This window comes from Akebia trifoliata, chromosome 3, assembly GCF_017979445.1.
Source record: "Akebia trifoliata isolate Shusen 1 chromosome 3, ASM1797944v1, whole genome shotgun sequence".
In the NCBI taxonomy this organism is placed as follows: Eukaryota; Viridiplantae; Streptophyta; class Magnoliopsida; order Ranunculales; family Lardizabalaceae; genus Akebia; species Akebia trifoliata.
Window position 1 is genome coordinate 17,855,912 of NC_141377.1, and position 23,934 is coordinate 17,879,845.

Genomic DNA, 23,934 nt, shown 5'->3' on the forward strand with positions numbered 1-23,934 from the left:
TTATCTGGTTGTAAAAGGATATACCCAAATAAAAGGTATTGACTATGATGAGACCTTCTCACCAATAGTGAGACTCATATCCATTCGCCTCATTTTAGCCATTGTCTCACATTTAGACTTAGAACTCTTCTAAATGGACATTAAGATAGTATTTCTCAATGGAGATTTAGATGAGGAGATCTATATGGATCAACCTATAGGCTTTAAGATAGAAGGACATGAGCGCAAAGTCTACAAGCTTAAAAATTCCTTTTATGGTTTGAAGCAATCATCCAGGCAATGGTACTTTCGATTTCATCGAACCATTACTACAAATGGGTTTACAATGATGGAAGATGACCATTGTGTGTACGTTAAACGGAGTGGAAATAGTTTCTTAATGTTGTCTTTATATGTTAATGACATTCTGTTGGAAATGATATGGAGTTAATTGTCACCACTAAAAAGTGGTTATCCTCAAATTTTGAAATAAAGGATATGGGTGAAGCAAATTTTGTACTTGAAATTAAGATCACTCGTGATCGCTCCAAGAAACTTCTTTGTTTGTCTTAGGTGACTTACATTAAAAGAGTACTTGAGCATTTTTCTGTATGAAAAATTGTAAACCCATAGACACTCCAGTTTAGAAGGGACATTCCTTACATCTTGGTCTTTGCCCTATACCAGATGTAGAGAAGGAAAAGATGGCACAAGTGCCCTATGCAAATGCAATTGGAAATCTGATGTATGCTATGATGTGTATTCGACCGGATATTTGTTTTGTAGTGGGATTGGTCAATCATTATCAAACTAATCCAAGAGCTACTCATTGGAAGGCAGTAAAGAGAATTTTTTGATACTTGCATGGGATTGCAGATTATTCACTATGTTACCAGGGAGCAGATTTACTATTAAAGGACTATAGTGTTGCATTGGGCTAGTGATCTAGATGAGTAAAGATCCACATCAGGTTATGCATTCTTGCTTGGAGGTGTAGTTGTTTTTTGGTCCAACAATAAATAGTCTTATATAATATTATCCACGATGAAATCAGAATACATTGCATGTAGTGCTGCGATTCAAGAGTTGTGTGGTTGAGAAGGTTCCTTATTTGACTAAATATAGTGCATAGTGCCTCATATCCTGTATCATTGCATTATGATAGCATGGCAACACTAGCATATACAAATGATCCTAAATACTATGGAAAATCAAAGCACATCGACATTCGCTACTACATTCGAGATATGATTGCGCGGAAGGAGGTTTGTTTTATCACATATTTCTTCAAGTTAGATGGTATCCGATTCTCTAACTAAACCTATTCCTTGAGACATTTATCATACTCATGTTAGGAGTTTGGGACTTCGTAGGTGTTAATATGTGATTGTAATAGATTTTTGTTTTATTATTATTATTATTGGATATTTCATTTTTTATACAGATATTTATTCATTCCATTTAATTAAATCATCATTACATTACATTCATTTTGGATTATCTTATGCCCAGACATTTTTTACTATGTTTTTGAACATAGACTTGTTTTTCGTCACCAAGTTAAGGTCATTCACTCACACAATGATTGCCCTAGCGCATAACTGCAAGCAGGAATGTATTATTTAGACAATTAAACCTTAAGGGTTGAACCAATTTTACAAGGTGCAATGATTGCGAGCTTGATAATTATATTATTGTTATCTCGAATATTGTCGAGATGAGATTCATAGGAATCGATTATGATTCATAGACTTGTAGAATTATAAAGCCTGAAAAAGTCGGAAGTGAACTCTAATCAGGTGTTTTGATAAGTAATTGGATTGGGAAGTTCAGGTTAGGCGCTCACAGTGCGACTAGACTTAGATTTGTATGGTGTTGAGATTGACGAACTCTTAAGGAGTTCCACCATAGCATGTAAGTCATATTACATGTGCTATTTATTTTTGACCTTTTTATTACCTATATGAGTAAATGAATGATTCCCTATTTTCTTACTATGTGAGTATTTTGAATAGTTAGAAAATTATTGTGCCCTTAGTGACTAATGACTATGTTGTAAAGTAGAGGTCAATGTTTACTGACTCTAGCATGTTACTTATGACTATGATTGATAAGGTCTAATGGAACATGATTGGGAAAGTAACTTAACCAAAACTAAGCAACATGAGGATCTGAGGAAGATTATTTGGCATCACATTCTAATGATAGATTGTACACAATGACTAGAGCTTGTGCCGGCACTAATATTTTTACTTTCAAAATTTATATATTGTATATTGAACTAAATGTATAGATTTGTAAATTATTTTATTCTTGAAAAGAAAACTCGTGCATTGTGTATAGGGTTGAACATTGTTATGAGCTTAGGCTCATGAGGGTTTGAAAAATGCTCAATCCGATGTGGCTAAATAAGTCTGGGGCATATGTGAGTTATAAGAGATGAAATGTGTTTTGTCAGTTAGATAGAAACTTAACATAATGCTCTCTCCGGAAGTTAAACTCCTATGGGTCGCACACCTTATTTCCTTGTATGAAGAAATGCACAACTTGAAATGATGAGATGATTGTTGAGTCCCACCATGAACGAGTGGGATATATTGGTTGTTTTGGGTGTCCATGTGGACCCAATTCATATTTTTCACGTATTAGGACTCCTCTTGGAGTCAGAGTCCTAATAAGATTGAGTCTCTATCTATATAGGAGATTACAATCTTATTTCTAATATTTATATCTATAAATAGATAAGAATTGAAGATGTGAAAGAAAGGACAAAAAAAAAAAAAAAAAAAAACAACAGAAACTGATCTTAATAATTTTCTTCTCTCTAAGAAGGTAATTTTCTGGGTTTCTATCAAAATAACCTTAGGGTTTTAGGCGTGGAAACAACGACCGCTCTAGAAGCGTCGACGTGATGGGTATTTTGAACTTCTGATCTTTGACGATCGATTCAATATGACACAACTCAAAGATTGGATCTCCACTGTGACAAAATGTACGCTACCTAAATCCTAACAATTATCATTACTATTAACATCACTAATTTCATCATCACCATCACCATCACTATTAACAAATGAAATGAATAATACACATATGAAGCATATGCCGCATATTTTTCATGTATCAAAATTTTGACCGAATTTTAGACCTGATTTTTATCAGAATCGAATGGAAAATGTTGAAATGACACATGATATTTACTACGATTCTCACAAGTCTGACGTGGGATGTGCACATAACCATAGATGTGTTTCCTTGCGATTCGAGTAAAAATCATCTATGGTTATGTACGTATCTCCATGTCAGAATTGTGAAAATCGCAATAAATACTGTGTCACCCCCAGCACGGCTCAAATCGAATAGAACTCGAATTCTCAAGAATCGAGTTTACTAAATAGATCATTAAGAGACCGCCCAAAACTTAGGACTAATTGTGCGCATACTATACTGCAGAAATTGTGCGTGGCTAGTTGAACGCCCGGGGGTCAGAATTAGACCTTGGTAGACTATCCTAACATCCAAAACAGTATTTTTGATTTTTGCGACGGTCATGAGAACGATGGAGAGAGAAGAACCATAAACGCTTATGTGAAAGCAAGTAACTCCCATTTTGCGATGTCACTGCTGAATCAACTCTTTAATAGAGGCCTTCTTGGAGCAAAATGGTTAGTTGGAGTTTTCTCTGCATCTGCAGACCTCTTCTTCCCTCCTCGATTTCCCACTTACTAATTGGATTTCTAGATTTAACAAATTGATCATGTAATTCCCTTTGTTTTTTCTTAAAATAAATTTCATTTTTAATTATCAATTTTATGGTTTGTGTTGGTCAATTCAATTCATGATAATAATCTCCAAATTCTGATTTTTAGGTTGCTGGGAATCCCCATTTCCCATCAATCGATCTGGGCGAATGGGTCACGCTGATTTGAAAATTTCTTGCAAATTTTCAATTTATTTTTGGATGTTGGCCAGTGGGAGCTGTTCGCTTTCCCCAAAAAAAAAAAAGCTTTGTTTGATTTTTTGTTTTCTAATGAGGTGATAATTATTTTGTTTAAAAAAAATACACATCTTACATGTCTAGAGATACACAATACCCATTACTGGATTTAGGCAAATGGATCTTGTTGAGTTGAAAATTTCAATTTATTTTGGCATGTTGGGCAGTTGGAATTGTTTTCTCAAGAAAAAGAACCCACTTTTTGTTTCCTAATGGGGTGAGAACCATTATAATAAAGAAAGTTCTATTTTGCAATTCTAGTGTAATTTGGTTCTTTTTGTAACATTTAGTATCAATGGATATTATTGTAGCAAAACATGCTTGGTGTTAGTCATATCACGCATCAAACTACTACAAAACAAGAGACAATTACAATTGAATCAGATGCGCAAGGAGATATCTCAATTCCTTCAGACTGGCCAGGAAGCCATTGCTCGAATTCGGGTACCTCTTGAAGTTCATGATATATGATATTCCGATGCTCATCTCTTTGGCATTCTATCTTAATTTCCTTTTTTGGGCTGTGTTAATTTGTTTTTGTTAGGTGGAACATGTCATACGTGAACAGAACATGCAAGCCGCGTATGAGATCTTAGAGATATTCTGTGAATTTGTTCTTGCACGCCTTCCTATCCTTGAGAGCCAAAGGTGAATTTCTGTCACATGATTTGTTTATGCATTTAATCTGAATCACTTGTACTTGACTTATATTTAATTGTAATTTTGATCAAAACATGGATTTATTGTTAAGGATTTGGTACGTAAGCTGGACTTGAACTCTGACCTCAAAGTTGCATTGCAACATGTCAAATCAACTGAACTAAGGGTCTAAGCTATCAGTTAACCTCAAAGTTGCTTTCTAACATGTTAAACAATTGATCTATGAGTCCAAGCCCTAAAAGTGAGCTTTTATGTGTGGATCTTACCATTTGTCACCAAGATGAACCAAAACAGTTGTACAACTTTATGAATTGAAATTTCGTGTGTACTGAACTTTGTTATATTGTTTTGGCATGTTTTAGATTCGTCATGTTTTAGACATAATGTTATAAAATATCTACCCTTCCAATTATGTAGTTGATCTCTAGAACACCACTATCTCCTACAAAGCGTAAGCTGACCATAGTTGAGCCTCTTAACACTCACAACAATATAGTTCATTAGTGATTCATAAATTACTAATCTTAATAGTTATTCGGCAGAATCCTTTCTTGGAACACCGTGTAACTTTGACACAATTGCAAGTTGTCGGTGTCAAACAAAGAATTTCCTGGAATCTTGACATTGACATTGAATTTGATATTGGAAGGTACACTTTTTGGGCCTATGACTGAAGCATCTAGATGTCCTCAGTGCAGCCATTTGCCTCTACTCTCACTGCTTTGAAAATAACTTGCTTGATCCCTTAGCCAAAACTAATGTTTTTGGAAATCTTAGTAGTACTAGCTTTATTCCAAAGTACAAGCATATAAATAAAAATTTTAAAATTTAAAATAAAGAATGGCATGTTCAACTTTATAAAAAAAAACCTAACCAAATAATTATACAAAAAACAATGCCACACTCTTTGGTGATTAACTTAGGGTGTGTTTGAAAAGAGCTAGTTGCGTGTGATAGTTACCAACCTGTGCTTAGTTGTTGGAGCTTTTACGTTTGGAAGGACAATTCACGCAAGTTGCCAACTCTCCAACATTCTAAACTTCCTAATTTTAAGGTGTTCCAACTTTCACATCTTGGGGGTGAAAGTTGATGACTCTTTGTCAATCTCGCTTTTGATTTTTTTATTATCAAATGAAGCAGGGTATTACGTGCTCTCCCCCCCCTCCCGCTGATCACTGATTTGCACTCTTAGTTGAATGAACTAGGGAATCATTCTAGGACCATTTCTCTCTCTCTCTCTCTCCAATCCCAAGTCGAGCTTTAATCGATCAAGTAATTTATTCATCCCCACCAAAGTTCAATAGGAAAGATGAAGATGACGAAACCCTAATCTTGTCCCCCATTTGAAAATTTGAAATTCATATTCTTTTATAATTAGAAACCTTAATCTTCAATGATATTTTTCTGTAATTTTAGGTTTTATTCACAATTTCAGTCCTTGTATAGCTACAAATTTCTATTGTAGATTCTTTGGCTTGCTTTTTTTATTTTGGGTGAGGATTTGTCGCATAAGATCGGAAATTTAGGGTTTCTTCGATAATTGGATTTTCTTTGTTTGAGATCTTCTCAAATCAAGTTTTGAACTTTATGGATGAAGAACTGTTATGACTTTTTAAATTATTGTGTGTTTTCTTGCTTTTAAGATCTTTTTGTTTTAATACTTCAATTTGTATGAAGTTTTAATTCTCTATAACTCTAAGATGCATTCTCATTGGCAACTAAACTCTTAAGTTACAATAACAATTAGTTGAGTGCGAGAATTGGACCTCTAGTAGTTTAATTCTCTGAAATTTTACTTCAAAAAGTTGAAGTGAAACTTAACTGTTGCTTTTGTGTTTGGTTGCCAATGAGAATTGGTCATAGAGTTGCAAAGAATTTCATCTTTAGTGAAATTGGAAGTAATAAATTAAACAGATAAGCCAAGATGGTACACAATAATTTAAAAAAAACCAAACTTGTTCTTTATCAGGAAGCTCAAATCTCTATTGGAGAAAATCTCAATTCTCCAATAAACCATAAATTTTCAATGTAAATGTAGCAAATCTCACCCAAAATCTAAAAAAGAAAACCCTAGAATCCTACAATAAAATATCAAAAAAATATCGCACTTAAAAAGTTCACTTAAAAAGTTTAGGGTTTTCTATAACAAACCCAAAAGAAGAAGAGAGAGGCAATGCCCTGATTTATGTAATAGAACCTACAAAATATAGGGAGAAGAAAGAGAGAGAGATAGAGAGAGAGATGACCTTGTTCGTTCAGTGAAGAGAGAAAATCAGATCCAAGAAGAAGAGTTGTAATACCTTGCTTCATTCGATGTGAGCGGAAGTTGTCAACTTTCACCTCTGAGGGTGAAAGTTGAATCACCTTAAACTTAGAAGGTTACGTGTGTTGGTGGTGACAACTTGCATTAGTTTCCCTTTCAAACCCACAAGCTCTGTCAACTCGCGCGAGTTGGTAACTATCATGCCGAACTAGCTGTTTCTAAACGCACCCTAACTCTCATAGCCAAATTTTGAGAGTTGAACTCCCAAAAGTCCGTCTATTGAACTCAACTAGTTGTTTCCAAACACACCCTTAATGTTCTGGTCACTGTTTTCAGGAGTTTGAGGCTTTGGCTCAAGAAGGTGGTTCCCAAAATGTCAATTATATATATATAGGGAAATGTTCAGCACCCTAAGTTTTACCACACACTTAACAAACGTTTTTTGTCCTACATGGGTTAGAAGTTTTGGAATGGGCTGATTTTTGGTGAGGATGATCTCTATGATTAGAAGATCATCCTCCCCAAAAATCAGCCCATTCCGAAATGTTTAGCCCCATGTTTACACGTTAAAAAATCGTAGACCGTCCATTTTTTGTAAACCATTTTTGATGGGGTTAGAAGTTTTGAAATGAGCTGATTTTTGGTGAGGATGATCTCCTCACCATAGAGATCATCCTCACCAAAAATCAGCCCATTCCAAAACTTCTAACCCATGTAAGACAAAACACGTTTGTTAAAGTGTGTGGTAAAGCTTAGGGTGCTGAACGGGACCCATATATATATATATATAATTTCAGGACTTTTACTTTTAATATCATTTAGAAAGGTGTATTCATGACGTGTCTACTCCGTGTATTAGTACTCATTCTGTACACTTTAAGGTCATTGAAGTGCCTTGCCTCACGCTTCCCTTTTAATAGCACAGGTTCTGAATCCTGATAAACCTGTGCAATTTTGGGCAGTAGTAAACTTAGAGTTGAGGTTGATCCTACAATACCCTTGCCTACTCCATTTACTTACTTAACAAAAGTAAAAATGCTATATAACATGAATAAATTATAGAATATGATGTGGTTTGGGAACATTTTATTTGACTTTATGCTATAGTGGGTCATAGTTGCAATCTTGAATGGCATAACATCCAACAAGAAGTATGAGAAGTTGGATCAACAAAAATGCTTGTTATTATATAAAACCCCCACTACTAAAATTGCATATTTCCAGTAAGTCACCTCCAAACCGAAATCTCATGTTGTTCTTATGTGGGCGAGGCCCATCTACCCAAACCAAACCCAAATCTCGATCAGTTTAGAGGACCTCAAGCTAGAGAGCTTCGTGCGAGTCACCTCCAATTGATTTTTTGGTTGAGTCGTCGTCGAAATAGGTAGTCCAAGGTTTTCTTGAAGGGATTAAAACCTTTCTCCACCCTAAAGAGTAAAGGCCCTGAGATGGGGTTAGATCAAGACTTTTCCCATCTCATTGTAATGCTATTGGTTTTTTTTTTTTTTAATCTCCGGAGTTCGAAGGTCAAGAGTGGCTGAGAAGCAGTAGATGGCTTGTGGGAGCATCCAGGTTGTTGTTGGGGCTGTTAGAGCAGGAGACACCATCAATTCGATCATCCTTAGTCACGTAAGCTGAGACACAAGTGAAATTGGTAATTTTCCTTTGAATTCTCTCTCTGGTGCAAGGTCAGGTATTTGGTCCTCGTTTGTTCTTCAATTATCTTCGTCCAATTTCTATAAGGTATCATCGTCTTTCTCATTCGTTCATGCTCGAGTCTTCTGGGTTTCAAACCAAAGATTGTTGTTCTAGGATTAAGGGGTTGAAGAGTTTTTTTAGGTTTGGATGGAGGTGTTTGGTTTGAAAGCCCAAATTTTTTTATTTTTTTTTCTGTATCCACTTGATGCAAGAGCATCCAAGAAGCGTACCAAGGCCAAGCGGGCCTATTAATAGGCTTAGTTTGGACTCTATTTAGCTTAGATTTTAAGTTTTAATTTTTCTTCATTGTAGCAAAGAGGCATGATGGTGGAGTACACATTTGAGTTCAACAATCTCTCTATTTGGGTTGGCTTAAATGAGAGTAACGGATATATGATTTCTCATTATCTTTTGGGCTTGAACCAATCCATTAGGGATGAGATGAGAGTGGCTCGTTTGTTTAACCTAGAAGATGCTTGACAATATGCCTTAATGGCAGAAAGATGGGTGTGGTGTCATGGCATGAGAAGACCGTTATCTGGATGTGTTGATGGCACAACACAGGAATACTGCTGCTGTCCGGGGTATTCGGTGTGAACAAATAGCCTCAAAGACTGATCAAGGGGTTGCTATAACTAGCCAAACAGGAGGTAGAAACATTGGAGTGGTTGATAGGGAGAAATACAACATGCTATTGGTGCAACCAGTTCAGAGGCAGGCAGCATTACACAACTTAGTTGCTTTACTGTGGACAAAGAGGGCACACTTCTTATGAATGTCCAATGAAGGATGAACTTAGTAGAACCTGAAGATGAACATGATGAACTGTTGGAGCCTGTCTATGAGGAACATGTTGATGAAGATGAAGATGTTCTTCCAGTACAAGGGGAGTCTTTGTTGGGGGGAAGAGTGATGACAACACCAAAAATTGAGGAAGAAGAAGATTGGAGGAGGCACAATATTTATTGCAAGTGTATTTTCTATGGCGGCAAAGTCTGCAATGTTATGCTTGACCGGGGTAGTAGTGAGAACATTATTTATAAGGAAGCTGTAGAGAAGTTGAAAATACCAATCAAGAAGCATCCTCATCCCTATAAAGTTGCTTGGTTCATAAAAGGAAATGAGGTACTAGTTAATTCTCGTTGCTTGGTTAAATTTACTATGGGTAGGAACATAGAAGAGGAGGCTTGGTGTGAGGCCGTGGTTGTATGACAAAGACATGGTCCATTATACTAGGACTAATACATATTCCTTTAAGAAAGGTAGTAAGAATTTAACTTTGCAGCTCCTAAAAGAAGAAGCCATAATTTTTCCTAAAGCTAGCAAGGTTAATGGGCATGACTTTTTGACTGTCCAAAGATTTGAAGCAGAGAATAGAGAATTGGAAATTATGTATGCGCTGATAGGCAAGAGTGTTACGAAGGCCCAACAAACAGATTTTTATAGTTATCCACCTGAGATTCGTCAACTATTGAAGGATTTTCGGGAGTTGGTTAGTGATGAGTTACCTTGTGATTTTCCACCAATGAGGAGCATCCAAGATTGTATTGATCTATTTTCAGATGTAGCCTTACCAAATCTGCCAGCTTACAGAAACCTGCATATCGGGCTGAAAGGCAAAAACAAGTTGAGTAGTTGATTGCTAAGGGTTTGGTGCATGAAAGTAAGAGTTCTTGTGCTGTCCCAGCTTTACTTACACTTAAAAAGGATGGTTCATGGAGGATGTGTGTGGATAGTCGTGCCATTAACAGGATTACAATGAAGTACCGTTTTCTGATTCCTCACTTGGAAGATATGCTTGACATGCTTGTTGGCTCCAAAATGTTTTCCAAAATAGATTTGAGAAGCCGGTATCATCAAATTCAGATATGAAGTGGTAATGAGTGGAAGATTGCTTTCAAGATATCGGATGGGACTCTACGAATGTTTAGTAATGCCATTCGGACTCTCTAATGCGCCGAGCATAGAGAAGAGAATTTAATTCATTTGCACCGAGTCAAGGAGGTTCTTCACAAGGAGAAACTCTATGTGAACGTAAAGAAATGCTCATTCATGCGCGACAAAGTTGTGTGTCTTGGCTTTGTTGTTTCAGCTAATGACTTGCAAGCCGATCCCGAGAAAGTGCGTGTTATCAGAGTGGTCAATACCACAATCTATGAGAGATGTTTGTAGTTTACATGGATTGGTTTCGTTCTGCAGGGGGTTTATATGGAATTTTAGCTCTATTATGAGTCCGTTCACAGAATGCTTGAAGGGAGTTTATTTTTGAGTGGTCAAAATCTGCACAAAGGGCCTTTGAACAGATTATAGTGATGATGACAGAAGCTCCGGTGCTCGATCTACCAGATTTTGAGAAGCTTTTCATAGTGGAGTGTGATGCCTCGCATGTGGGAATATGGGCTGTTCTCAGTCAAGAAGGAAGGCGGCTGAAATTTTCAGTGAGAAGTTGGCAGAAGCTAAACGTCAATATTTCACATATGATTTGAAATTTTATGCGTTGGTTCGAGCAATTCAGCATTGGGAACATTGCCTTGCATATCGAGAATTTGTGGTTTACTCAGGTCATCAAGCCTTGAGGTACTTGAATTTTCAGAAGAAGCTAAATTCTCGACATGCAAGGTGGAGTTCATACCTTCAAGGGTTCTCTTTTTTTCCTTAGATACAAAATTAGTGAGTCTATTAAAGTTGCAAATGCATTGAGCGGGCGATCTCTATTGTTGATAATGATGAATACACAAGTAATAGGGTTTGAAGAGTTAAAAAAATAAGCATACAGATCCATAATAGTTGAAATAAAATGGTCAACAAGAGGCAAGAAGCTACCATACATGATGCACGATGGGTACTTGTTTAAGGAAAATCAGTTGTGCATTCCAGAGGGATCATTATGTGAGCAAGTTATTAGAGAACTTCATGGCAATGGTTTAGGAGGACATTTGGGTAAGGATAAAACAATGACAATGGTGGTTGATTGCTATTATTGGTCAAAGATGTACAAGGATGTGGATAAGTTGGTTTGGAGGTGTCAGATTTGCCAATTTGGTAAATGACTTCACTGAACACTGGTTTGTACACTCCATTACTTCTGAAGACAACAAAGGGGCATGATTCAATTTTAGTTGTAGTGGATTGTTTCTCCAAGATGGCGCATTTCCTTCCATGTTCCAAGACAGCCAATGCTACGCATGTTGTTGATCTATTCTTTCGAGAAGTGGTAAGGTTACGTGGTGTACCGAGTTCTATTGTTTCTCATAGAGATGTCAAGTTCATGGGGGAACTTTTGGAGGACTCTATGGCGAAGACTTGGGATTGAACTGAAGTATTCTAGCACATGCCATCCACAAATAGATGGTCAAATAGACGTAGTGAACCAAAGATTAGGTAACATGTTGAGATGCCTTGTTGGGAGTTATGTGAAGATGTGGGATTCCATTATACTGTAAGTTGAATTTGCCTACAATAAGTCAGTGAATAGGACTACAATGAAAACACCATTCAAAGCGGCTTATGGACTCGAGCCTGAACATGTTCTTGATCTACTACCTTTACCATAAGAATCTAGAGTGAGTAATGACAGGGAGATTTTTGCAGATTGTATCAAAAGAGTTCATGAAGAGGTGCAGACAGTGATCAATGCTAGTAATGAATCTTATGCAACAACATCCAACCAACATCGGTGAGCCAAGGATTTTGAAGAGGGTGACATGGTGTTAGTGCATTTGAGGCATAACAGATTTCCTAAGGGCACCTAACATAAATTGAAGTCAAAGAAGTTTGGGCCATGCAAAGTGTTGAGGAAAATGACCTCAAATGCTTATATGTTAGAATTGCCACCAGACTTGCAAATTGGCCCTATCTTCAATGTATCTGACTTGTATTCGTTTAAGGGGTTTAATAGAGAATTAAATTTAACAAATGTTCAAGTTGCCCAATTTCCAAAGGCGCAATCAGATGTTGTTGAACATGTGTTGGACATAGAAGAGGTGAAATCAAGAAGGGTTAGCCAGTACTGGAGCCCCCCTATTCCAATTTCAATTTTGATTAATGGTTGTCTTGCAAGTTTCTTTAGAACTTCTAGAGGGTAACGACAAGGAGACCATCTATCTCATTTCCTCTTTAACATTGTGTTGAAGCGTTGGGAAGGATGATATCTAGAGCCGCGGAAGTTGGGGCCTTGAGAGGGTGAGAAGTGGATGAGCTGGGCCAAAAATTCACCCATCTCCAATTCGTTGATGACACCTTTGTCTTCTTGGATGTGGGCCTTGATCAGGTGTCTTTTTGTTGAGCTGCTTTGAGGTGGTTTCTGGTTTTCTTATCAATCTTAGAAAAAGTAAGATTTTGAGGTGGGTTCCACATGGATATTAACATATGGGCAGACTTTTTGGGCTGCCAGCTAGAGAGCTTTCGTTCGCAATATCTCAGCCTTCCTATTGGAGTTGGGTATAGTCACCTAGCATTTGGGAGCCTATCACTGATCAGGTTAGGAGTAGGTTAGGTTCGTGGAAAGCTAGATATCTTTCGAAAGGGGGAAGTTCCCATCCATTTCCAAGCCTTGTTAGGGAGTCTTGGTGTTAGGGGATTTAAGGTCTTTAACCAAGTCTTGTTAGGGAAATGGCTATGGAATGGGAGTGTCTCCAGTTTATCGGTCCTATTGATGTAGTGTTTAGAAAGAGACAAGCAAATTGACCATTGATTTTAGAAACTGCATTCACTTTGAAGTGGGAAGCAAATCTTTTTTTTTTTCTTTTCTGGGAAGATAGGTGCTGCAATGATTCTCTTCTCCAAGATTTGTTTCCAAGACTCTTTGCTTGTGTAAATTGAGTGGTGAGTCAGTTAATCATATTCTTCTCCACTGTAATTTTGCTAGATTTGTTTGGCCCTTCTTGCTATCCTTATTTCACATTTATTGGTGCCATCCCAGTACAGTCCTTCATTTATTCCTTTCTAGGAAGTCTCATGGCCGAGCTGGTGGGGAGAGGATTTCCATGGAAGATTGTCTCCTTCGTTATATGTTGAGACTTATGAAATGAGAGGAATGGGAGAACTTTTGATATGAAGGAGCGTCCCACTCATGCACGATATTATTACTCATATTTTTAGTCTGATTTTCTTTTGGTGTAAACAATTTAGTGAATTTACAGGCTTTTCTTTGAGGATTTTATTTATAGGTGGGAGTTGGTGTGTAAAGGGAGAGATTAGTAGTCACTTGACTCGTTGTCTTTATAATTCTTGTGTTTCTTGTCTTTCTTTGAGGGCATCCTGTCCTCCTTTTAATAAAATTTTCATTTATCCAAAAATAATAAAGAAAACAAATCTCACATTTGTTAGGTCATCTCACACGAGCATAAGTGAGTTAGTGAAATTATATTTCCTCTTTAACCAAGACATTCCATTTTCTAAGAATTTCTCATCTTAAATACCATATCATACTCACATTTTGGACACATTCTCAAAAACTTTTAGACAATTTTTTTCCGTGGATATTGCTTTATGTTGTTAATATAATAATATTGATGTATATCTAATTATTTAAATACATCATATTCTACACCATTCATCTAACTTGAATTATTCCTGTTTCAAGAAAAGACTAACCTAAACTAAAGTGTTTTAAAATATAAATTTCTCTACATGTGAAATAAACTGTACAAACATATCAGCTAATCAAACTTGTGTGGTTAGTGTGCTAGACATTTTTGTAGTTGTATTGGAGATTGACATACTAATGTGGAACACAAATCAAGTCAATGGTCAAGGGTTCCGATAAAAAATTTGTAATCATTTAGGTTTTCACTTAATTGGGTTTAGATTTATCATTTTATCGTTAAAGATTATTTTAGGTTAGTTTTTATTTTATTTTATAGTTTTGAGTTGTTTGAGAGTTTTATTTTTATGTTTTTTGGACTTATTTTCATGTTTTATTGGCCCATGGTCTTAGTCTAATATTTAGGGGCAATTTGGTAACTTTATGATGTGCTTTATTAAGTTTATTAGGATTGAAAATTTAGGAGAGAGAAAGTTACGAAAATTAAGTATTTTAGTTTTATTAGGACTCTTGGTTGATTTTCTTTATTTATAGATTATATTAGGGTTTATTGAAAGAGAATGATGGAATAAACAAAATTACAGAAGTCTCTGTTTTCTTTTGAATGTTAGTGCATTCAATGTGGTTGATGCCATGGAAATCATTGGGGTGATTCCAAGATTTGGTATTAGATCGTGTTGTGGGGAGAAGGTATTCGAAGTCAGAACTAGATTTGTTTTACTTGTCGGAAAGTCATTCAAAGTATTGTGTAGTGATGATTATGAAGAGAAAACATGTTTTGTTGAGAAGATCTTACAAAATGCTGAAGATAAGAGATTTTGTGGATATTATGACGGAGATTTCGTTGTTCAGTTTTTTCAAGGAAAGTTCATCAATAGTGCCGATTGTAAGGTGGTTCCTTTAGAGGAATGTCATATCGTGTTGGGATGTGGTTGGATCTCACGTGAACATGTTACTTTTGATGCGGAGTAGGGTATTCTACGTGTTGCTTCATACAAACGATATCTACTCAAGATATTGCTGAGGAAGTCAACTCTTACAGTACCATCAGTCCAAAAGCAAGTTGAAAAAAAGACGGATCAGACATCAACTTCAGAAGATGGTGTGCGTACAACTCTAGAATCAATGGGGAAACAAGATCTTGAAGTGGAAAAAACGTCAAAAGAGCCTGAGGAATCTTTTTTGGAGACAACATTTACAGTTTTTTTTCATGATGCAGTTGTTCCATTACTACCTCAACCTGACCTAATCATCTTAGATGGGTACAATGAAGACTTTGCCAAGATAAAAGATCGCAATTTGAAGTGAATTGTTCAACACAACATCAAGATACGATGACGAATCTTCGCCAAAAGGGATGAACCATAAATTGTCATGATCATTCTTAAGCATTTTGAAACTCGATGATGAGTTTTTTTCAACTAGAGGAATAATACGGAATACAAATCAAGTCAATGGTCAAGGGTTTCGACGAAAAATTTATAATTATTTAGGTTTTCACTTAATTAGATCTAGATTTATCATTTTATCATTCAAGATTATTTTAGATTAGTTATTTTTTTTAGTTTTGAGTTGTTTTAGAGCTTTATTTTTATGTTTTTGGGTTTATTTTCATGTTTTATTAGCCCATGGTCTTAGTATAATATTTATGTGTAGTTTGGTAACTTTAGGATGTGTTTTATTTAAGTTTATTAGGGTTGAAAATTTAGGAGAGAGAAAGTTACGAAAATTAGAAAAACTATCAGCTTTGCAAAGAAACGAGTATCACCAGGAAGTCAGAACGAGCAAGTTATCAAGTTTTAAAACACTTCTGTAAAAGGCCACGCGAAGAATAGTGTTGATTCGCGTTACCGCGGCTCTTTGAATCACACCTAAACGCGAATGGGCGAGCGAATCAGCTTTGTGATCGACTCTTTGGATCGCGTTAACACGAATCGGTGAGAAGTGGACTCGGCGATTTGACGACCAAAAAGGAGATGTTCTTTACAAATGGACCCCACGTACTATTTTAGTCTTATTAGGACTTTGGGTTGATTTTCCTTATTTATAGATTATATTAGGGTTTATTGAAAGAGGATGATGGAATAAACAAAATTACAGAAGTCTTTGTTTTCTTTTGTATGTTGGTACATTCAATGTGGTTGATGCCATGGAAATCATTGGGGTGATTCTAAGGTAAATATTATTTTTTTTCTCTCTTTAATCATGTTCTTATCTTCTATCTTCTTCTTCAATCCATATTTTCTACATTTTTTTATATTTATTTTTTGAGGAATCAAGAAACCATTAAGAACCCTCTAATCCTTTCAAGAAACCACCCATAAAATCTGTTTTCTTAATTTATTTTTTAAGAATTCTTGATTCCTAATTTTTTTTTTCTTGAAATCTTGAATCTTGAAACTTGAATTCTTGAATCTTGAATTCTTGAATCTTGAATCTTGAATTCTTGATTCTTAAATTCTTGATTGTTGATTCTTGATACTTTATTTTTGATTTTTGAAACCTACAAATCTCAAATCCTTGATCCTTACCCAAATATCTTTAACCCCTCTATTTTCTTATCTCCCCTCATCATCCTGCATCACATACTTGCATCATAGACTATTTTTATACACATTACCCATAGGTAGATCAAGAACTTGCATAGAACTTGTACACAAAAATCACATGTGGTTATGGCAATTGGATATGGTCTTTCCTTTACCTGAAATCTCTTCTTGTTAAACATCTTCTTAGGTGGATGGCAATGGTCCAACAGACAGGTTGCAAATTCAAGTGGGGCAAGTTTGATTTGTGAGTTAAGAGGATACATTCACAGCTATGATCCACCATTTTTAGGCCAAAAGAAGTAGAAGAGTTTTCCAAAAAACAGTTTCTGGCATGATGGGGGTGGTTTGTCACATACCATTTCATGTGCGTCTTATGTTATAGTTGAGGATTTCATCTCTCTTTGGTTTGCCATACTCTTGATGCAGTCCCCCCCCCCCCTCTCAGCAGTTGTTGTTCTTACCTTAGATAATTTTGTCTGGGGGGATAGAGTTAAGTTTGGAGCATTGCTTCTTGGCTAGCTGTGAGGCAGCAATACTGGTACAATTCCATGAGATTCAAGAAATTCTTAAGTGTGTTGATGATGTAGGACATCTACGGTTTTAAGTAGTTTTCTAATTTTGTTAAATTTCTATTTCTATTTCTAGTAGGATTTCTATTTCTACTTCTAGTAGGATTTCTATTTCATAGTTATGTTAGGAGTACAATTCCTTGTTAGTTTCTAATTTGTTTTAAATTTGTTTTTATTATTTAGATTATAATTAGAAGTACTTAGAAGTTTCCAATTTGAGTTCTAATAGGATTAGAAAGTTAGTATTATGCTATAGATAAGTTAGGAATATTAATTTTTAGTATTTTAGTAGGATTACAAGTTGTTATGATGGAGTTATCTATATAAGGAGCTCCAAATCTGAAAATTAATAAATCAATCAATAATCAATTTAATTATCTTTTCTTTTTTAATTACTTTTTAGTTTTATACTGCTTTTTCTTTCAAGCTATTGCTTGTTTATCAATTGAATCTATTGATTCAAATTGATTTTGAATGTTCTATTGAACACAACCTATCGAATCTATTGATTCATATGCTTCCGCTACGTCAGTTGACCTTGATACTATACATGAGTTGAGAAAGCTTAGAATTGCTATGAACTCTATGGTGGTCATCCAATGTCTAACTGGTTCAGCAGACCCGCCATGTAGGGCCAAGAAAATGGTATAGTTGATTAAGGAGAGTCTTGGATTCTTAGATTTGTGGGATGTTGTCAGGGAAACCAACAAAGCTTTTGAACTTTATCTTCCTACGCTTCTCCTGATACTTTTCTTGAGATCGCCATTCTTTTTTTCTTTTTGATGTCAGTAAAATTATAGATGATGATGCCAAGGGCTGCTTGTACTATTGATTTTGAATTCCTTATTCTTATCAATTTATCTGGTCAAGGTATGCCTAACCACAGCTTACTCTCCAAATAAAGAAGAGATAAATAGTGAACCACGATATGTTATTAGAGTAGAAGATCTGTCTTTTTATTTGGGTAGATCCCTTCAATAAAATCTTTCTTCCTTTTACGTTGAGGGTTGAGTATATTATAGGTACATTTAGGAAGTCGGACTAAATTAATAATGTTGTGGATTCGAAAGGAAAATTACCTGCATTTTCTAATGGAGCAGAGCTTGCTAAGTAGATGAATTCCTCTCTTGGAGGGGAGAAGGGCTCTTAATTTGAGTTCAATGGCGGCATTGATTTCTCCTCAGAGAGTTTTAGTGGAAACCTTCTTCCATCACACCCATTTAAGTAGTGCTGATAATCAATTGATGGTGTCTAGTGAAGATATAGTTCTTGCCAATGATGACTATTCCAAGTTCGATCACAGATGTCCTGTTGCAAGCAACAACTATCAAGGTAAGATTGAGCTCAATATTTCCAATGTCACGACTTTTTGGCACGTTCCTTAATATGTTGTCTGCTGGTAAGACGAAGGAATTGGGGATCTACTAGTTTTGTGGGTTTAAAGGACTCCACACAACCAAAAAACTGTGTGACCATGTCTGGTTTGGAGGTGTCTAAGGGCACCAATCAAATAAAAAAAGAAGAAAGATCAAAACTCTACAGAAGAAATTTGGAGTTTGTAAATCACTAATTGATATTCTGCTAATAGGGAAGAGAACTCACTAGTCTCACTCATAATGTGATCTACGACTCTCCCGAGTATATAACCTAGGGAGTGGACTGATGTGAAACAAGATAAATGATACTTTTCGAACAAATGTGGGTATTGGTGGAAATTTGCGTACTATTGGATGATTGCTGGTTCTTGAGCATCTTGGAATACTCATTCCGGGAGAGTCCAATGGATTCTCCTAAAATGCTGATAGAAGGCCGTAGTGTTGGAAAGTTTCAAATCCTAATAATCCTCTATAGCATATGCCTGATTAACCCATTTGGACTTGCCGTGAAGATTCCAACATGTATCAATTATGTGTCATGCCAAACCGCAATGTGTTCACTTATAATTTCCACGGTCTCTACCTAGGTCACCTGACTCTTGATCTTTGCCATGAGATACATGGCCTCAGCAACTGATAGGTTATCACAATCTTCCAATATTTGAGCTCGAACTGACTCATTCAGGCACAAGATCAGATAACAATTTCATGATACAAAATTCTTTTCATGGAGTATCCAAATCATTCGTAAGAGGTTGGTAAATGTTAAGTTCCTTCCACATACCTCTCAACATAGAGTAATACTCTCCTAAATATTTATTCCCTTTCAGTGCGATAAAAATATATTAGAATAACTGATATACTTATGCTGATGTTCTTATTGGAGCTGATTGAAGCCTCTGTACTATTCCAGTACCATGTCATAATCTAGGTGTCATCTCATATTCAATCCTCATAATTGGGTGAACCATATAAGGGCGTTTTTGTGGGAAGATACATCATTTTTCCATGCACTGTTAAGAAACTGTATGGATTTACCCCATTGTAAATAGTTCAGTGTGTTCAATTTGATGCTGGTTATTTGTCTATCAACCATATCATTGTGAGAAAACATTCCAACTTTTGTTTTCATTTTATCATTGAAGTATGTTCAGGCTTCAGATTTTTTTCTTATAAATCTGAAAAAAAAAAAAATCTGGTATTCCCTCAGAAAAACCAGCCATTTGCATGCACAGTGAGGATTTAGATTATATGGTCACTTTCAGAGAGCCTTCAGTACCATACGGTCAATCTTTTTTGAGCTTGGACACAAAAACTCTAACCGATCACATCAAATACTCTTATTTTCTCACAAAAGGGAACGATATATTAGGGATGGTCACACACACCATATCACTAATATGGAATTCAAAACCTATAGAAAGAGTAGAAAAAAAAAAATCTAGCTCAGATTAGTGTCATTTTGTTTTTTTTAATGAAAGACACAATGGAAAAAAGAAAGAAGAAAAGGAGGAGTGGGGTCTGGGAGTCAGAATTTGGAAACTTGGAATAGAGCTGCGATCTCAAGGCATCTATGGACCCTAGCGGTAGACAAAGAGAACCTATGGGCGCAATGGATGCATTCAAACAAGCTTAAAGGGGAGTACTTATGGACTTCCACAGCAACTACAGGAGCTTCTTGGGTATGGAGAAAACTTCTTAAAGCTAGGAAGGAGATGCTAAATGCCTTCAAATATGTTATAGGAAATGGGTCTAATACAAATCTATGGCATGACCCATGGATCTTGTTCGACAACTTCCCAATAGAGCTAACTCATGACTCAAGGATTAATGCGAAGGCTAAGGTGAGAGTTCTTATTAGGAATGGAGAATGGGTGATGCCCCGATTAGGATTAGGGGTTTTAAACTCAGTCTGGCAGGATATCGCTCAGATGGAGAGGGTGGAAACTGAAGAGGATATGGTTGTGTGGACTGCTGATTCCACCGAGACTTTTACCACCTCTTCAGCATATTCTTTTCTTTGTCAGGAAGCTAACAACAAGGATTGGGCCAAGATTTTGTGGAGCAATAAAGTAGTCTACAAGCATCGTTTTATCTCCTGGATATGCTTTAGCGACAACCTTAAAACCCAAGATTGGTTAGTCAGGAGAGGTAAGCTTAATTAGGTCTATTGTGTGTTTTGTTGCGCAAATGAAGAAAATAGAGACCGTCTTTTCTGCTCATGTCCCTTCACCAAGCAGATATGGATCAATGTTCTCAAAAGATCCCTCACTACGATAGCGCTTTCCTCGTGGGAATTCGAAATTGAGTGGATCACAAGAAATTGGAAGGGTAATGACCCAGCCATTGAGGTCAAAAGAAGCAACTTTTGTGCGTTCATCTACCATGTATCGACAGAAAGATGCCGGAGAATTTTTCAGAATGAATATTTGCCAGCTACTCAGATCGAAAGACTGATCACTAATGATGTTTGATTGAGATTCTCTTACTTAAGGCTAAAGGTTGAAGACATGCCTTATTCTAAACAGTTTTTTAACTCTTGGGCGATTAATGTGACATTCTACTACAAGGAGTGTATTAGGTGTCAGTGGAAAAAAACCTCTTTAGGGATGGCACGCTCTTAATATGGATGGATCTCTTAGAGGAATTTATGGGGGCCAAGGGGCCATTATAAGGAATGATCAAGGATCACCTTTAGCAGCTCATGCCAGCTACATTATGGGAGACAATGTTCTAATGCATGAACTTCAGGCTATTAAAGAAGGGTTGAAGTTGGCTATCTCCTTACAAGTTAACAAGTTGTGTGTGGACTTTGATTCTAAGCTTGCTGTCCAATTATCTCGGGTCAAGCTGTTATGCCTTGGTATGCAAGGAGGATGATCAACTCTATCAAGGAGCTCTCAGGTCATTTCAAGAGGTCAGATTCTCGTTCATCTATAGAAAAACAAACAAGGCTGCAGATTTTTTGGCGTCGTGGTTTAGATCCTTTCAAAGTTCAACTTTGTCTCCTTTTGAGTTCCCAACTCAGCTGCGTTCCATTGTAAATGAGGATGCTGTGGGCAAATCCTATGTGAGATTGTAATTTTCTTTTGTCGACTGGGGTTCCGCTAAATACCCCCCATTACCTTCCACAAAAAAAAAACAAAAACAAAAAAGAAGAAGAAAATAACGAAAATGCTCTAATACCATAGTTCTAGGGTTTCACAAAAAAGAAGATGAAGAAAGAAAGTGTGGGATGTTACACTTTTTGTGTTATGCATCTCCCCCCTCTTCTCTTCCATATCTTCTGAAATAAAGAAAATTACATAACCGCTCTGAATAATGTGTCAAAAACCAGAAATCCAAAATACATCAATTATCATTATCTTATTACCTTTTAATTTTAAATGCATCTTCCAACAATTATATCCTGAAAGATGTTGCTGCTGACTACTTAACCTTTGTATATGATTTTTTCCCCACCTGACAGGGAGTGCCCTAGGGAATTGCAGGAAGCTATTGCGAGCATGATTTTTGCTGCTCCCAGATGTTCAGATTTGCCAGACTTGTCGCAGGTCCGGAATTTGTTCACGGCAAAATATGGAAAGGAGTTCACTTCAGCTGCTTCTGAGCTTCGGCCTGATACTAGTGTCAACCGTGATGTAAATTGAAGATCACGAAAAAAAAAAGAAACGAACTCTTAGAAAATAAGTGATAAATTTCTGATTTTGCTTTTTTATTTGTTATTAATGTGCAGATAATTGAGAAGCTTTCAGTTAAGCCCCCATCTTCACAAGCAAAACTAAGCCTTTTGAAGGAAATTGCACAAGAGTACAATCTAAAGTGGGATCCTTCAAGCACTAAAGCCGAATTCAGTAAAAAACATGAAGATCTACTGGTATTTCTATTTGATCATCTGTTACTCGGTTTTGTTTTCCTATTAGCTTAATTTCCTCACATACAAAGAAATGCTGCGTCCATATTCTGGAAGAAAGAACTTTTTATAAAATTGGAACTAAACATGTTAGGAATCAGCAATTGTTCGGTTGCACCACTAGTATTTTCGTTGATCATCTTTTGGTGCAAACCTTTCTCATCAACACTTTGACTGACTTGATAGTTGATTTCATGTTGTGAATGACCAATCTAACATGCATGCTATTGCAGCAACATATTCTTTAGCTATGGGACTGCACTAGCTCCTATGGATATATGGTTGTGTTTGACATTAATTTTGAGGGAGAGGAGTGTCCACTGGATGATGTGATTACCTCGATTTTGATTCTTTTTTTTTTTTTGGGGGGGGGTGCTAAAAGTGTGTAAGGAGTTTTAGGGGATTCTTCTTTCATGATTTCATCGGCAAATGGGAGTGGGTTTGTTGTATTGCTCCCTTGTAAGCCCTGGGTCCTTTTGTTTCGCTCTTTGCTGGTCGTCTCGACCACATTTTAATGAAATCTTTTGCTTTTGCCCATAAAAAAAATAAAAATAGAAAAATCAAATTTCTCAAGAACTAATTGATTCGATAATCCTTTACACAGTGCGTGGCTTACTTATTGTTTAGGGAGATGCATGATTTTGTTGGAACTTAAAAGGATATTTAACCATTTTTATATCTTCTGATATATATCATCTGAATTACTATTAATGGTCATTCATGGTTGTTGGATATTAATTTGTAGGGTGGATCAAATAAGATAAGCAACTCAGCTGTTGATTCTCGGGCATTCACCACTGGGAACGTCCATGACTTGTCACTGTCAAATGACACACATCCTATAATTACCAAAGATCGAAACCAAGGAACACCATGTGTAAAAGCTCCCACCCTGGCAATCAGCAACGTGTCCTTGGCTGATCCTGATAAAACTGAACTGTTGGTTACTAGTCACAGTGAGGGATCAGTAGGTGATGTTAAAACGATGACGAGCTCAAACTCATCTGACGTAATGGAGAGAGCTCGAGCTGCCATTGCATCCGCAGAGCGTGCTTCAGCTGCTGCCCGTAGAGCTGCAGAGCTTGTTAATGTTAAGTGTGGACCATGGATCCAAAAAGGGTGAGTGGTTGTCTAATCATTAACAGTGCAATAGGCAGAACTTATAGTAACTTGACTTTGGATCATTCAAATATAAAGTGTGTGTGAATGGATGTTGAACTTTACAATGTGTGTGAGCTTCATAGGCAGTAGGCCCGGTGATTCAACTGTTGGGATTCTACAAACTGTGCAAGTAGATGAAAAGAAATACAGTAACTGTTCTCTCCCTCTTATGTTCTGTGATATCTTTAACCATGGTTAAAAAGTCGAAGAAATGTTTTATTGTC

At 36.4% G+C, this 23,934-nt stretch overlaps 1 protein-coding gene across 2 annotated transcripts; it reads left to right on the plus strand.

Annotated features, from left to right (window-relative positions):
• Positions 1–3,359: 3,359 nt before the first annotated feature.
• Positions 3,360–23,934, plus strand: LOC147406091 (Regulator of Vps4 activity in the MVB pathway protein). Of its 2 annotated transcripts, none has more exons than XM_086434007.1 (6): positions 3,360–3,644; positions 4,288–4,420; positions 4,521–4,624; positions 22,106–22,277; positions 22,373–22,513; positions 23,295–23,934. In XM_086434007.1, the coding sequence occupies exons 1-6, from the start codon at positions 3,595–3,597 to the stop codon at positions 23,670–23,672; spliced, it is 978 nt and encodes a 325-aa protein (XP_086290133.1). In that variant the 5' UTR covers positions 3,360–3,594; the 3' UTR covers positions 23,673–23,934. The 2 variants fall into 2 exon arrangements, with proteins under 2 accessions (XP_086290133.1, XP_086290134.1); XM_086434008.1 differs by lacking the exon at positions 3,360–3,644 and adding an exon at positions 4,173–4,193.

What these genes read in the sequence shown, in the direction of transcription:
- LOC147406091 (XM_086434007.1), top strand. Translation starts at nt 3,595, where the DNA reads ATGTCACTGCTGAATCAACTCTTTAATAGAGGCCTTCTTGGAGCAAAA. An exon ending in GGCCTTCTTGGAGCAAAATG is followed by an intron (nt 3,645 to 4,287) that starts GTTAGTTGGAGT and finishes ATATTATTGTAG; the next exon opens with CAAAACATGCTTGGTGTTAG. An exon ending in AAAAACATGAAGATCTACTG is followed by an intron (nt 22,514 to 23,294) that starts GTATTTCTATTT and finishes ATTAATTTGTAG; the next exon opens with GGTGGATCAAATAAGATAAG.